At 42.0% G+C, this 15,731-nt stretch overlaps 1 protein-coding gene and 1 long non-coding RNA gene across 2 annotated transcripts in view; both read left to right on the forward strand.

Annotated features, from left to right (window-relative positions):
- The window catches only part of Trappc8 (trafficking protein particle complex subunit 8), a 70,531-nt gene extending 58,412 nt beyond the window's left edge, over positions 1 to 12,119 (forward strand). Inside the window, 5 exon segments of the mRNA XM_052201344.1 lie at positions 2,898 to 3,071; positions 5,998 to 6,099; positions 9,303 to 9,448; positions 10,100 to 10,189; positions 11,090 to 12,119. Of these exon segments, the coding sequence (XP_052057304.1) occupies positions 2,898 to 3,071; positions 5,998 to 6,099; positions 9,303 to 9,448; positions 10,100 to 10,189; positions 11,090 to 11,324 (747 nt within the window). The 3' untranslated portion in view covers positions 11,325 to 12,119.
- Positions 12,120 to 12,240: 121 nt separating this feature from the next.
- Positions 12,241 to 15,731, forward strand: part of LOC127698094 (uncharacterized) — a 32,865-nt gene continuing 29,374 nt past the window's right edge. The window contains exon 1 of the long non-coding RNA XR_007980680.1: positions 12,241 to 12,631. This is a non-coding gene — a long non-coding RNA (uncharacterized LOC127698094). The remainder of the gene's footprint in view (positions 12,632 to 15,731) is intronic.

Consider the following 15,731-nt stretch of genomic DNA (forward strand, 5'->3'; position numbering starts at 1 on the left):
TCCAGTAAGATAGGCACAGTAGTTGAGATTCTAGAAAAGTTGAGGAGGCTGTTGTGTTTAGGAAAGTGGTCATAGTACAGCTTATTGTCTAGAACCCTTGTTTCTAAGCCTGCTTAAAATTCTTTTCTCATGCTATCACCTTCAATTTTGGGCATATCACATGGTTCCAAGACCTAGAAACATTGGGTGCATAGGCTGTCTTGGAATTGGATAAGTTTTCATAGCACTTGAACAAACAATATCACCTGGAGCAGTGCTCTTCAGTGTTAAGAATGCATTGTGGATCCTGTCACAATGCTGTTGTGTTGTCAGGCCTGTGGTAGAAGTGCAGGTTCTATGTGGTTGTCAGTAGCTCCATCTTTAGACCTTAGGTTTGAATATCAAGATGTAGAGAATTGCTTTTAGGATCAAGGCCTTCTCAACTTCTGAAGCTGTATTATGATCTGCAATAGAGTTTGAGGATATGGTTTTTTTTGGTGGGTTTTTCTTTTTTTTCTTTTTTCTTTCTTTTTTTTTTTTTTTTTTTTTTTTTTTTTTTTTTGATTTTGGTTTTTTTCTGAGACAGGGTTTCTTTGTGTAGCCCTGGCTGTCCTGGAACTCACTCTGTAGACCAGACTGGCCTCAAATTCAGAAATCCGCCTGCCTCTGCCTTCCAGAGTGCTGGGATCAAGGCATGTGCCACCACTCACAGCTGAGAATATGATTTTTAAAATCTTCTTGAAGACACGGTATCCTGTAGTTCAGCTTGGCTTCAAACTCCTAATGTAGCCAAGGATGGCCTTGAACTTCTCACCTTCAAGTCTCTACTTTCTAAGTGCTGGGAATACAGACTTACGCCACCATGCATCCCTGTATTTATTAGTTAGGGTTTCATTGCTGTGGAGAGACACCATGACCAAAGCAACTCTTATAAGGGACAACATTTAATTTGAGCTGGCTTACAGGTTTAAAGGTTCAGTCCATTGTCATCAAGGTGGGAGCATGGCAGCATCTAGGTAGGCATGGTGCAGAAGAAGCTGAGAGTTCTACATTTTGTTCCAAAAGCAAACATGAGATGACTGGCTTCCAGGCAGCTAGGGAAAGGGTCTCTAAAAGCCTACCCCCTCCCCAGTGACACACTTTCTCTAACAAGGCCACACCTAACAGTGCCACTCCCTGGACAGTGCATATTCAAACAGCCACACCTATGTGACCATGGCCGGTGGGGTTGCAGCCCATGTTACCCTGTCTGGCTGTCCATGAGTATTCTAGGCCCTCACTCTACCAGCTGAGCTATGTCCCTAGCTTGGACAGAATGCATTAACATTTCGTTTAAATTAATTTAGTTTTTTGTGTGATCACATACATTGCTTGTGTGTGTGAGTGTGCCATGGTGGATGTGTGGAGCTCAGAGAGAGGATGACTTTCTGGTGTCAGTTCTCTTTCCCTATGTTGAGACAGGCTCTCCCCTTGTGTCTGCTGTACTCTGTGTTCCCAGGCTAGCTGCCCTACAAGTTTCAGACTGCTCCTTTCTGGACCTTCACTTTTCCATAAGGATGCTGGGCTCTAGAGATCCACTTCAGGTCATCTTTTACTGTTAAACCATCTTCCTGTCCTATGCATTTTTAACCAACCCTGCTGTTATCTAGAGATAACACTGAGCCACCCTGTCATTGTGAATGACAGTGCTGTTTATGAAATGACTTCATGATCTTTAACAATTCCGTACTTCTAAAGTATTGCATTTCTCTGATTGGAACTTTCACGTGCTTTGCCTTCTCTGGCAATATTTGAGAAAGCAGATGTTTAAGGAATGTCTCAAAGCTACAAAGACTCAATCACAGAGCATGTGTGACTTTAAATGTTAGAATTAGCACTATTTCAGATTTACATGTATATCTTTTCCTCATTTCTTTTTCTTTGTTTTTCTTTTTTATCTTTTTTGTGTGTGATTCTGGGCTTGAACCCAGGGCATTCCACATGCTAAGTAAGCATGCTGCCTCCGAGCCACATCCCTGCTCATGCTTCACTTCTAGAAGGGTCTCACTAAGTTGCCTGTGCAGGAGTTATTTTCCCATGCCACCACACCTGGTGGGTCAGTTTTTAATTTTATTTTAAAAGAATTCAAATTTTTAGAAGCATTAGTAGGATCCTTAAATTACATGAAAGTTGCAACTTGTATTTGTTGTTAAATAACATTGTATATGAGCAGTGAAGAAGGCAGGAACAAAGGCCTTTCTTTGAAGTATTTGGTTAAATAACACTAAGTACTACAGATTAAGGAGAAAACTATGATGATGATTTTTTTACCAGAAAAAAAAAGTTCATCAGAAGGGGGGAAAAATGTATGTATTTTGGGTTGGTTAGTTGGTGGGTTGGCTTGATTGTTTGTTTTGTAAGTGGCTAAGCGGGGTGCCGGGGACTGACCTCTTGTAGTTTTGGCTGTGTGCCTACCCTGTAACAGCTGAGTCATCTCTCCAACTCAGCATGGCTTTGTTAACATTTAATATTTACTTTGTATTGTGAATTTTTACATCTAGTAATTCATAAAACTGTAAATGTAGAGATTTTACTATGAGAGAGTGTTCTGTTAAGAGAAATCATATAGGTCGGAATATTTTCTCACATCTCTTTCAAGTAAAAACAAAGGGTGAGTTAATGCAAGTGGGTGTCTGTGTTGTTTTGTTACATGTTTCCCAGATAGTGTCCTCCTAAGTTTCTCCTTAATTCAGCCAGACACCCCAAAAAGTACTCATGCACAAAATTATTTAACAACAAAGACAATGAAAATGAGTTTTGCTGCAATTCAAGGATGTGTTTCTAGGGATTAAATAGAATGAAAAGCACTTTTGTTATATAAAATTGTCATTTCGTTAAAACACTAATATAGACAAGAGTTTTTTTTTTCCTTTCAACAGATAATAAGTTCAGCAAGTCCATGTGCAGATTTCTTTTACCGAAGTTTATCCTCAGAGTTGAAGAAAACACAAGATGAGATTTCTGCATATCCAGAGAAACCCGCGGCTGAGGATGCTGTGAGGTTGATTGAGAAGTGCAGTGAGGTGGACCTCAGCATCGTCGTCCTCTGGAAGGTGGTACTGTGGCCGCGGGCTTCTTCTCACTTTTCAGACTGGGGCTTTCTGTCTAGCATAGGTGGGCTTCAAACTCTGTACTCTTGCTTTAGCTTTGTGAGTGCTGGAAATACAGGTGTATACCATCACACCTAGCCTGCATAGCCAGCCAGCCAGCCACGCAACCACTGCCTGCCTACATTCGTTTCTTTGTTCCTTCCTTCCTTCCTTTTTCCTTCATTCCTTCATTCCTTCCTTCCTTTTTGCTTGCTTCCTTCCTTCCTTCCTTTTTCCTTCCTTCCCCCCTTCCACTTCCCCCTTCCCCTTTTCCCCCTTTCCCCTTCCCTTCCCCCTTCCCTTCCCTTCCCCCTTCTTCCCCTCCTTTTTTTTCCTTTTTGTTTTTGAGACAGGGTCTCAGGTTTTGAGACCTCCTTAGTGTTGTTTCTTTGTATCATGAAGAATATTGTGGACATGCGGGTCAATGAAAGCGGGTGCTATTAAACTCTCTGTCATGAGCATTTCCAGCACTATCAAGAAAGGATTTGCTCTGTGCATCAGTTTCCTGGACTTGTTGCTATTTGCGCTCCATCTTTTTGTGTGCCTTTTTGCCCTTTTTATCTTTTTTTCTTTATTTACTTATTGGTATTGGAAGTAGTTTATGTTTTTGAAAACATGCTGACTTTGCATGAACTTCGAATGAGACACTGCTTAAATAAGTTTCATATATTGCAGAACGAGTTTTATGTTAAAAAAGCTAATTATGCATTGTTATGCATTAGCTTGAAATCATAAGTTCTTGAGTGCCCTTTGATACATTTAAAGTAAGATTTTGAGTAATACATGCTATAATCTGTACTCAACTGTCAAGTCCGTGGTGACCTTGGTTGAGAAGAAAATTTTGCTTTTCCCAAAATGGCCCACTGATCACATGTAAATGAAGATATGTACCCTGGTGGAAGTAGAAGTTGAATGTATTAGAGGCTGTGCTATAGAGCGTGGTGGTAATTGGTACCTGGAGCTGCATTTACACTGAGTTGAGAAAATGTCTATGAGTTAAAGAGAATTTAAAATACCTTATCCCCTTCTGTTTTTGGTTTTTATTTTTCTCACAGGATCTTACATAATCAAGGTTGGCCTTGGGCTTCTGATCCTTCCCATACCTCCCAACTTCTGGGATTACAGGTGTGTGTTATCACACCTAGCTAATACTGAATACTTGTAAAGTTGGCTTAATTGTGGGATATTGTGCATAGGAACAGGAGGATTTGTGAATCAAACACTGTTCAGCACCAGACTCATATCTTGGGCATCAAATTGTTTTGTTTTGTTTTGTTTTGTTTTGAGACAGGGTTGTGATATACTGACAAACTTCCTGGTTGGCTTGGAAGTCTTTATGAAAAAGATGTCAAACATTGTCCCACGACTCAGTGAACTCCCGTAAGGTTAAGCCAGCCGCTGTTCAAAGGACTGACTTCTGAGCTCTGGGCTGAATGGGCTGTGGGCTGTCCTATGCCTCAGGACAGGAGTGCTCCAAGTGTGACCCCATATAACAAGCTGTTGCCACCAGTCAGTGACTACAGAAGTGGAACAGACTCTAGCATTAAGATGCTTGCAGCATTCCGATGTAGTCTCTTGAATCTAAAGAAAATTTGGCTTAAATAAGTCAGGGCTGGAGAGATGACTCAGCAGTTAAGAGCAGTGGGCTATTCCTCCAGAGGACCCAGGTTTAATTATAGCAACCACATGGTGGCTTACAACTCCACTCCCAGGGCATCCAACATTCTCTTCTGGCTTCCCCGGGTACCAGTCATTCATACAGTGCACAGACATACATGCTAGCAAAATACTGATGCACATAAATAAAATTTAAAAACAAACTCCAGATAAATCTTGTATGTTGTATAATGTGGCAATATATTAAATCAGAGCCATTGGCAAGTATTTCTCTAGGACAGACACAATTCAAGAGACAGAAAAAAATATAAGTTAGAGCAGCTATTTTAAAGTAGATGAATTCAATTTACTGTTTACTAGTAGAAAAAAAGCCTTTTTAAAAATGTGCAGTGTAACCAGATATGGTGCCATGTGCCTTTTATTTCTAATATTCAGAAGGTGTAAGTTTGATTCCAGCCTGAGCTACATAGCAGATTCCACTCCCTTCTGTGATGATACACAGTGAGACCCTATCTTGGAAAAAGTGACCAAATCCAAAAGAAAGTGTGTGGACTAAAGTGGGCATGTTGGTACACACCTCTAATGCTGGTACTCGTGCAGACAGAATCCCAGGGGAGACCACCCTGGACTACACAGACTGACAAAGCCTGGCCTTTTCACTCACGGGATTTAGTTACAGTCACCTGCATTTTAGCAATTGAATAAAGAAGCTTATATGTCACTTCTTGGTCTTTAACTGAGATCGCCTTCAGAAAGCAGCCTTTCTTGGGCCTGTGGAGATGGCTCAGTGGATAAAGTGCTGTGCAAGACCCAGAACCCAGGTAGTACATGGCAGAGAGAGGTGGGTCCCTGCAGTTACCCCGCAGGCTGTCAGGCAGCCCCAGGCTGGGCGAGAGGTGGCTGAGAAAGGCAGTACATGCCGAGCTCTGGCTCTCAGGGGCACCGACCCACGTGTACATGTTCACACATAAAAGAGGCCTACATTGTTACACACTTCTTTGGAGTCTATTGAAAACAAGGAAAAAAAATACTCAAAATTTGTCTCTGAAATACTTGTATGACCTGAGTTAGAGAAAAGCCCAAACAGATTGAGAAGGAGGGGCGGATGGTTCTTTATGGAATGGATAAATAAAGATTGGAATGCTGACATGAGCTTATTGATAAATGATAGATACTAGGTGTCATTTGTTTCTTTCCACCAGATGTTGAGATGGTTGCTTGTGAGGTTTCTACCGTGTATGAAAGGTGACATTTCTGTTGGTTGTGTCTTTAGGCATACGTTGTAGAAGATAACAAGCAGCTTATTTTAGAAGGCCAGCATCACGTTGTTCTTCGCACCCTTGGGAAAGAAGCCTTTTCATACTCTCAGAGACAGGTAAGTGCAGTGGTGGAGTGGCTGCTGGGGGGTGACCGGGTAGCGAGTCGCCGCCCTTCCTTCATGCTCACTGTCCTTCTGTGCCTCGCCTCTCATCCCCTCTGCCTCTGACTTCCGTGTTCTGAGACAAGATACAGCTGCATGGCTCGGCTGGCCTCTCAGTGCGTCTCTGCGTTGGCCTCTGGTGCTGGAGTTAGGGCGTGCGTCACATGCCTGCTTTGTCTAAGTGTTCTTCTGTGGCTCCTGTTGATATCGTTAATCCTGACACGTGATTGTAGAAATTTATTTGGTGTTAACTTACTTATTTTATTGAACCCTGAGCCTCACACATGATAAGCCTGCACTCTACCACTAAGCTCTATACCTTTAGCCCTTAGTCAGTATAATTTAGAAGTCATACGTTTTAGATACTTGAATATATTAGTAATACATTTAAAAATATTTAGTTATATGTACTGTTTTTATTTTAAAGGTGAATGTTTTGCCTTCATGTATGTCTGTGCACCGTGTGCATGCTTGATGTTTATAGACTGTGTATGAACACCATGTGCACTAGTGCCCAAGGACTATGTCTGTGCACCGTGTGCAGTGCCTACAGACTTAGGAAGAGGGTATTGGACCCTGGAGGTGGAGTTATGGATACTTGTGAACCGGGTCTGCTCCTTTAGAAGAGCACACAGTGTTCTTAACTCTCCTGATAATTCATTTTTCAAACTTTTAAAATCAAAGGTAGTCACAAGCATAGAGTTTTTACAAATGGAAACACATTCTAACCAAGACTGGGGTGGAGAGAACGTTCCTAGCTGGTCTCCAGCATCTCCTCTCGTCTTCCTCAGCTCTTTGTCTTCTGGCTTCAACGGGGCTGTCTATGAGTCTCAGGAGTTAAAAGCAGAGCCTCAGGCTCAGATGTGTGCACCTGTCCTGTAGGGTTTATTGTCCTCTAGGTCCTTCAGGATAGCTCATGTTTGTGAAACCTGTCCATATGATAGCTCTTTAATTTTCAATGGCCATTTCAGTCCATTGTGGTGGTTTTCCAACTAAAAGAGCAGTGGGTTCCTGGAACATTGTCTGAGGGAGGGAAAGCAAGGTGAGCTGCAAGACCTTACGGTACCGAGTGTGAGGCACGCACAGCTCAGGAGAGCGTGCCAGCCTGGTTGCTTGTGTGTGTGACGGTGCTGCCGTTGCTCTCCCGTGATCCTCATAGGCACTCGGCACTGCTCAGGTCCAGTCGGCTGTGCTGTGAAATACAGAGAGCTGGGTCTGACCAGTGTGAGGTGATTTTGATGCTGTTGTTCAGTTTCTTCCTTTAAGAAAAAACAAGGGGCTGGAGAGATGGCTCAGTGGTTAAGAGCACTGACCTCTCTTCCGAAGGTCCTGAGTTCAAATCCCAGCAACCACATGGTGGCTCACAAACATCTGTAATGGGATCTGACATCTTCTTCTGGAGTGTCTGAAGACAGCTACAGTGTACTTACATATAAATAAACAAACAAACAAATAAATCTTTAAAAAAGAAAAGAAAGAAAACTATTTAAAAATAAAGAACAAAATCCTATGCTCAAAAACCAGAAAGAGATAGACAGACAGACAGATAGAGACAGACAACTTAAGTCCCTTATGCAGTTAGCCTAGGTTGGTCTCAAACTGACTGTGTAGCTGAGGTTGACCTTTAGTTCCTGATTCTCTTGCTTCCATTGTCCAAGGGCTAGGGTGCGAGGCATGGGGTCCCAGCCGTGCCCTTGTGCCTGCTTTACAGAGTGCTCACAGGCAAGTGGTGTGCCGGCGCTGAGTTAGCCTTTAAGGAATATATTTGTGTATATATTTACTTATATCTGTGTGTGTGTGTGTGTATGTTTTTTAACAAGTTCTCAAGCATTTGATTTTACCAATAAAGACTCGGGAGCGAAATACTGGGGTGAAAGTCAGCTAGCTCAGAGAGGCAGAGAAAGCACTTCTTCCTCAGCTGATATCCAGAGAGGAAAAGCAAGCTCTCTTTCTTAAAAAAAAAAAAAAAAGTTCAAACTGAATGACCCTCTCTTGTACTTCCTGTATATCTTTCTGTTCTCCTGACTCCCTCTTACTCTCTATAGTACTTCCTCTGTTCACTTCCTGTTGACTAGTTGCTTGCTCTGCCCTTTGACCAGTGTATGGTTGACTTTATTTAATCCTGTTTACAATAACTCTTATTTTTTGTAAGATTTATTTATTTCATGTATATGAGTACACTATTGCTCTCTTCAGACACACCAGAAGAGGCATCGGATCCCATTACAGATGGTTGTGAGCCACCATGTGGTTGCTGGGAATTGAACTCAGGACCTCTAGAAGAGTAGTCGGTGTTCTTAACCAGTGAGCCATCTCTCCAGCCCCTACAATAAACTCTTGGATTACAAAAATCCTGTTTACAAAAAGCTCTTGGATTAAAGGGAGTGCTAGGGCTTAGCCACACTACAGCTAGAAACTGGTTTTTCCAGTAAATAATACAATCTTGGGGTCCACAGTGTGATCAAATATCCTGAAGCACATTTGAAACACTAAATTTGTGAAATAAAGCTATATCTATATCTATATATATCTATATATCTATATCTATCTATCTATCTATCTCTATATATATATATATAGTTTGTTTTGTTTTTTGGATTTGTTTTTCTCAAGACAGGGTTTCTCTGTATAGCTCTGGCTGTCCTGGAACTCAGTCTGTAGACCAGGCTGGCCTCAAACTCAGAAATCCGCCTGACTCTGCCTCCCAGAGTGCTGGGATTACAGGCGTGCACCACCACCGCCTGGCTAAAGCAATATATTTTTAAGATGGAATTTTTGTTTTTGGTCCGTTCTTAATTTTAAACCGGTATTATATAATTGAATATCCACAGCCTAAGTACTAAACTATCTTTTATTGGATAAGAATCAAATCAGCCATTGAAATGATCAGTTATGGAATCTAAACTCACATATAAGAAAAATATTAAGGTAAGATCATAGAGCTAATGTATAGAATTGTTAGGTAAACAGAAATTAATGTTTATTCCAGGCTGTATTGCAAATGATAGCAGCTGTTAGTTTAAATAATAGCAAAAAGAAAAAAAAAAAAAACCTCTTTATAATTACATTGTCTTCATTGGTTTTTTTTTAAAAGACTGAATACTATAACTTTATTAAATCATCATTTAGTTATTAATCCTTTTTTTGTCTATTCTCAGGAGCCACCAGAAATGGAACTCTTAAAGTTTTTCAGGCCAGAAAACACTACAGTTTCCACAAGACCATCAGTAGAGCAGCTTTCTAATCTCATTAAAACAAGTCTCCACTACCCAGAGTCATTTCACCATCCGTTTCATCAGAAAAGGTTTGAGGGTTATTTCTATTAAATTTTTCTATGTATATGTACAAGACACCCCATTCTTAAAAATTAATATTATTTTGATAAGAACATTAACCCATGCACAAAAAGAAATTAAAAATGTTTAGTCTTATGTGATTTAGCCTTTACTACTAGTGCTTGCAAGTGTATGTTCTCTCTATCTATCTATCTCTATCTATCTGTCTATCTATCTATAGATAATCTATCTATCTCACATATAATGACATTTCAGTAAGCTGTGAGTTTTAGAGCATTAGAGGATCGACTTGGACCAGCATAGTGGCAGCTGCAGGTTTCACTTGTCTGGGGAATCACACTTGTAATTTAAATGGAAGAGGAGGTGCAGACCGAGCACGGCACGAGCCTGCCCTCAGCCATGCTTGTGTCACAGCCGACACTTCTGCTTACAGTGTTGCTTATAGAGCATGGGCGTTCTGATAGTTGTTATGGAGAGATTGTACCAATGTGTTTTATTTACAAAATAAGTTTCCTAGATTTTGTGACTGAGCTTTTTTTTTTCTTATTTGAATTTGATTTTAAACTTGTGTTCTGTTAAGTCTTCTTGCGTTATTTTTAAGAAACTTGTTTCTGAGAAGAAAGTGCACGGCTAATGGTGGTGTTCATTGTCTTCCACAGCCTTTGCTTAGTACCAGTCACCCTTTTACTTTCTAACTGTTCTAAGGCTGATGTAGATGTAATAGTTGATCTCCGGCATAAAACTACAAGGTAAGAATTTATTTTGTGAATGGTTATATTGTAGCCCAAAGTTTAGTATCCTTTAAAGCAATTCAGTACTTTGAAATTATGCAAATCCCTGCCTAACATGGATAAAGTTAACTCAGACATGCCCTAGATTTGTTTATATGGTATCAAAGAAGTATTTACAGGGCTATTAAATATGAAAGGTTTTTCCCCCTGATTTGAAAATAATAATAATTTACAAGGGAGTCTACATTGTGCTGCAATACCCAATTCCCCTAAAGCCAGTAGGTTTGTCTCAGACATTTTTGTATTAGGAAATAAATCTAGGGTTGGAAGCCGTCTCCATGGTCTAGAGCACGTGCTGCTCTTTGAGGCTCCGTTTGGTCCCCAGCACTTGTGTGGTGACTCAGAACCAAGGCCCAGGGTATCTCACACCTTCTGGCTCTGCGGGTACCGAGTCATCTGAGGACTACTCTGTAGGTTGTCATGGTACACCTCGGATGACATCTTAAGATCTGAGCACAGTAGACTTGTCTGGTATGTGCCACACACTTGTTAGATTATGCTGTGTTGTTAGGTACTGTTTTGTTTTCACTGTGTGGTTTTATAAAGTTTAATATCACGGACATTCTTTTACACACCATTGTTGTTATATGTGCATAGCCAAGAGGTTAAGAGCTCAGTTTCAAATCATGCTCCATTGTTTATTAAATGCCATTATAGGCATTAAATGAAATGCTCGATCTTGGTATTCTTAAAATAGCAATAACTGCTTGCACATGGTTGATTGTTACAATAACAAGGTTATTGTTATTAATTTCATAAATACTTCCTAGAAATAAAAGGATTTGATGAAAGATGTAAGACTTCACAGAAAAAAAATCATAAAAAGGTTTACAACTTACCATTTCCTTCCCCCTGTAGTCCCGAGGCATTGGAAACCCACGGCTCGTTCACGTGGCTTGGACAGACTCAGTATAAGCTCCAGCTGAAAAGCCAAGAGACGCACAGCCTGCTGCTGAAGGCCTGCTTTGTTCACACGGGCGTGTACAACCTGGGAACGCCAAGAGTATTCGCCAGGTTATCGGACCAGGTGACAGTGTTTGAAACAAGTCAGCAGAACTCCATGCCCGCTCTGATTATCATCAATAACGCATGACAGCCAAGGGTCACAGACTCAGTCTGATTTTGTGGAATTGGTTTTACAGCAGCTTTGAAATACCCAACTTGTTAAGGATGTTCTCGGATCACTGCAAAATGCAGGGCCTTGGCACTTAGCTGACACAGTGCGCTGGGCTGAGAATGCTTGGGCTCCATTCTTCTTTCCTTTTAAACCCAGTTATAATTTACATGCTCATAATACAGAATTCAACATATCCATACACCTTACTAAGCCGTGACTTAAAAAACATCCAAGTCTGCTGTTGCAACTTAACCGAATGGCTGTGACTCTTAGGAGGCGATTTTGGGGAACGAAAAGTCTTGCTGGCAATACTCCTGTTAAGCCATTAGTCTAAAGATCCTACCTTTACTGTGAAGTTCTATAGAGTGGTAAATACAATTTTCCTGCCTTGCCCCAGACAGTTCTGTAAGATGGGTTTTGAACTCTGGTTACAGACGCTCACATTTCAGTGTGGTGTCCTATGGCTTATACATAACTGTAAAAAAAAGCTTTTCTGATGCTTTGAACATAGTTTTGGAAGGAGTTCAGTTTTATTCCTTTCCTCATCTCTTACTGTCACACTATTTCACAATAAGAATTTTGTCATTAAATCATATTCTTTATTATAATAACTTTAACAATTAAGTTGATCTGTTTAAAATATAAATCTATTCAAGTTAAAAATAAGCTTTTCAAAAATGTATTATATTTATAACAAATTTACTGTAAATAGAATAAAGACATACTATTCACTGTATAAATTTATTAGATGCCTTTTTTAAACCCTGGCTTTGTGAGGACTTAATATATTCTTTATTTAAAATAAATGTCAAACATGTACAGTAGGCACCAGCCTAGCTTTGTGAAAGCTTCATTGCCGTGGTTCAGAAATGAAGCCTGGTCCTTGTTCGTGAAGAGCGAAGTTCTCCTTGCACATGTCCTGTCTGATGCCGTGTGCACGTCTGCATGGTCTGTCCGCCTTCACCCTGGCCGGAAGGGCGGGCGGCAGCACTTCCACAGCTGCCACCACAGCTGCCCAGGCACGGGTGCTGGTTAAACAGACTTCCTGGGGAAGGAGGACAGGAACTGAGCTGGACAGGAACCTAAAGCAGTGGCCAGTCAGTCTCTTCCAGTGGGAAGAATCTTGAACAACGTACAGAGCTGGGAGGCTGGCGTTATGGCGACTGCTCTCAGGGTCTGTTCCCTTCCAAAAAGCAATGTGGAGACAGGCCCAGATTCACGAAGGAGGGGCGATGTGTGAGCCAGGGGAGCTGTGCACACTGACGCAAGTGGAGGGAAGGAAGGTGAGAGAACTGCTGATGTGGTGGGGTCTGGAAGGAAGAGGAAGGACACAGGCAGTGTGGAGAACCTCACAGATGGCCAGGTGACTGTCAGATCGCGTCACTGCTGTCTGCGTGTGTGCAGCACAGGCAGTGTGCTGTTTGCGTGTGTGCAGCACAGGCAGTGTGCTGTTTGTGTGTGTGCAGCACAGGCAGTGTGCTGTCTGCATGTGTGCTGGAAAAACCACCCAAGGAGTGAGGCAAGCAGTGAGGCAGCACATGCACTTGCCCCTCCCGACACCCAGCCGCCCACCTGCCTGCAGACCGGAACCGCCCCTCGCAGGGGGAGCCTCATGACATAGACCAGCCAGCCCTGGTTAGATCTGATAAACAACCTCATGAGAGTAATACAAGCCAGTTGAACAGTGGGTTGTTTTACTTTTTGAAACTGGTCTTGTGCATCTCAGATTGGCCCTGAACTTACTATAGAATTTACTTTTTGATGCTGTCAAATTAATTTTTAGTACGTTACTGTGCCTCACTTTAATTTTTTTTTTCTTTTGAGACAGGGTTTCTCTGTGTAGCCCAGCTGTCCTGGAACTCACTTTGTAGACCAGGCTGGCCTCGAACTCAGAAATCCGCCTGCCTTTGCCTCCCAGAGTGCTGGGATTACAGGCGTGCGCCACCACTGCCCGGCTGCCTCACTGAAATTTTTAATTTAAAGAAATTACTTTAATTTCTGAGTAGCCTTTCATTTTTGGTCGTGTCTCTCTCTTCCAAGTGCTGCTATTCCAGGCATATATCACTGTACCCAGCTTCTGCAGTGTTGGGCTAGTTAGTACCAGGGCAGTGACGCTCATAAGTAAGAGACTAAAGGAAAAGCTGGTTTACGTGGCAGGAGTTAAACTCTCAGTACTCTCCCGCTCTTGCACAGGGAAAGGGTTACACTAAATATAGCATATGTTGAGAAAGCATGCAAAGCCAAAACCAAGCTTACGCCCCCAACCCTATGCCACAGTTTTTTTTTAATTGATATATTTTTAATTTACATTTCAAATGATTTCCCCTTTTCTGGGTCCCCACTCTCCGCAAGTCCCATAAGCCCTCTTCCCTCCCCCTGTTCCTCCATCTACCCCTTCCCGCTTCCCTGTTCTGGAATTCCCCTATACTCTTTACGCCACAGTTTTAAACTTAGCAAAAAATACCAGTGCAGAAAGAGAGCAAAGTGTCTTTTCAGACTAACCTGGAACATTGAATTCAGGTGTCTGTAAGCTAACGGCCGCTGCCCAGATCTTCCCGATCATTCTCCAGATATGTTCATGAACCCACAGTGAGAACAGTACGACCAAACCTAATACTTGATTTCAGCATAGGCAGGAAGAGGGCACTGCCAACTCCAGTTTTCAGTCACGGGAATTCAGCGCAAAACTCCAACAAGCTTGTACTCGAAGCCTGTGTAGAGACTGGGAATGGAAACAACAGGAATGCAGACAGAAAGGGGAGAGGCGAGGGCCTAGCTGAAGCCACTCTAGTGAAGTGATCCTGGTGTATTTGGAGACTCTGACAAGATCAGACTACAAGGAAGAAAAGGCAGGATCAGGGTTCCCTTCTTTCACCATAGCAAGGGATTCATGAAACCATATCCACAGGGGGCGCTAGAGATACAGCTTTCAATCAGTGCTGCCCTTAAGGTGTCTTTCAAGCTAAAATTAGTGTTGTAAGAAATGACGCTTCTTACAAAGTTGGGGTTGGGAGTGAGTCGCTTTTGCTTTTTAAAGATTTTTACTGAATTTTATTTGTGTGTGTGTGTGTACTACACATAGGTTATTTGGTATGGCAGCAAACACCCTTTATAGCTGAGTCTTCTCCAGCCCCATGCCTAATCTTTTAAAGTATTACAGTATTCAACCAGCTTCCCCTGTTCATCGTCCAAGGATGCTAATCCCACTCTATGGCCCTATCTGGCTGTCCTTATGACAATTTCTAGCTTCCAAGGCTGCCTCTGATCACAGGGCAGGCAATAGGCACCAACCATTAGCCAACCCAGTCCACTTTAAGGTCCCATCGACAACAAATAATACAACCTTGGCCATGAATCAGAATTTTTATTTATTTATTTATTTTGATTTTTGGTTTTTTTTCAAGACAGGGTTTCTCTGTGCAGCCCTGGCTGTCCTGGAACTCACTCTGTAGACCAGGCTGGCCTCGAACTCAGAAATCCACCTGCCTCTGCCTCCCAGAGTGCTGGGATCACAGGCGTGTGCCACCACCGCCCTGCTATGAATCAGAATTAAATGAAAGCTTGATAAGAAAAACTAGCTTGGGGCTGGGGAGATAGCTCAGCGGTTAAGAGCACTGACTCCTCTTCCAGAGGTCCTGAGTTCAGTTCCCAGCAACCACATGGTGGCTCACAACCATCCATAATGGGATCTGATGCCCTCTACTGGTGTGTCTGAAGACAGCTTACAGTAATAAATAAATATTTAAAAAAAAAAAAAAAAGAAAAAAGAAAAACTAGCTTGAGGCTGTTTTAAAGGAAATGAAACAACTCATATACAATTTTCACGTTTAAATTAGCTATTTCTGTCAAACTTTCACCAGTTGATGATGAAGTAGCAGCAATGTGATCTATGTATTACAAAGTATTTGTAGTATATTATAATAATAGTCTGCAAGCAGCCCGCAGGCCTCCATGCACAGCCCTGTGCCAGCTTGGTGACAGTGGGCAGGAGGCCTTTCTGTTCCTGAAGACTATCGGAAAGTGAAGGGTGGGTGATACTGCTGACAGAAGGATTGTCTCCCCAGGGAAATGTGTTCCCTGAGGCCACTCTTGGACTTTTGGGAAACTGTCTTGAAGACTATTAAGAGCAGCAAAATGGGTTTGAGAACATATTTCTGGAAAATCACCCCTAGAGAATAGTTTTTAAAAGAAGTGATGTGATTAGTGGAATTTTTCCCTAGTTAACTGGATAATAAAGACAACAAAAAGCCTGGCGGTGGTAGCGCACGCCTTTAATCCTAGTGCTTGGGAGGCAGAGACAGGTGGATTTCTGAGTTCGAGGCCAGCCTGGTCTACAGAGTGAGTTCCAGGACAGCCAGTGGTACACAGAACACTGTAAAAAAA

The sequence above is a fragment of the Apodemus sylvaticus genome, chromosome 13, assembly GCF_947179515.1.
Source record: "Apodemus sylvaticus chromosome 13, mApoSyl1.1, whole genome shotgun sequence".
Classification (NCBI taxonomy): Eukaryota; Metazoa; Chordata; class Mammalia; order Rodentia; family Muridae; genus Apodemus; species Apodemus sylvaticus.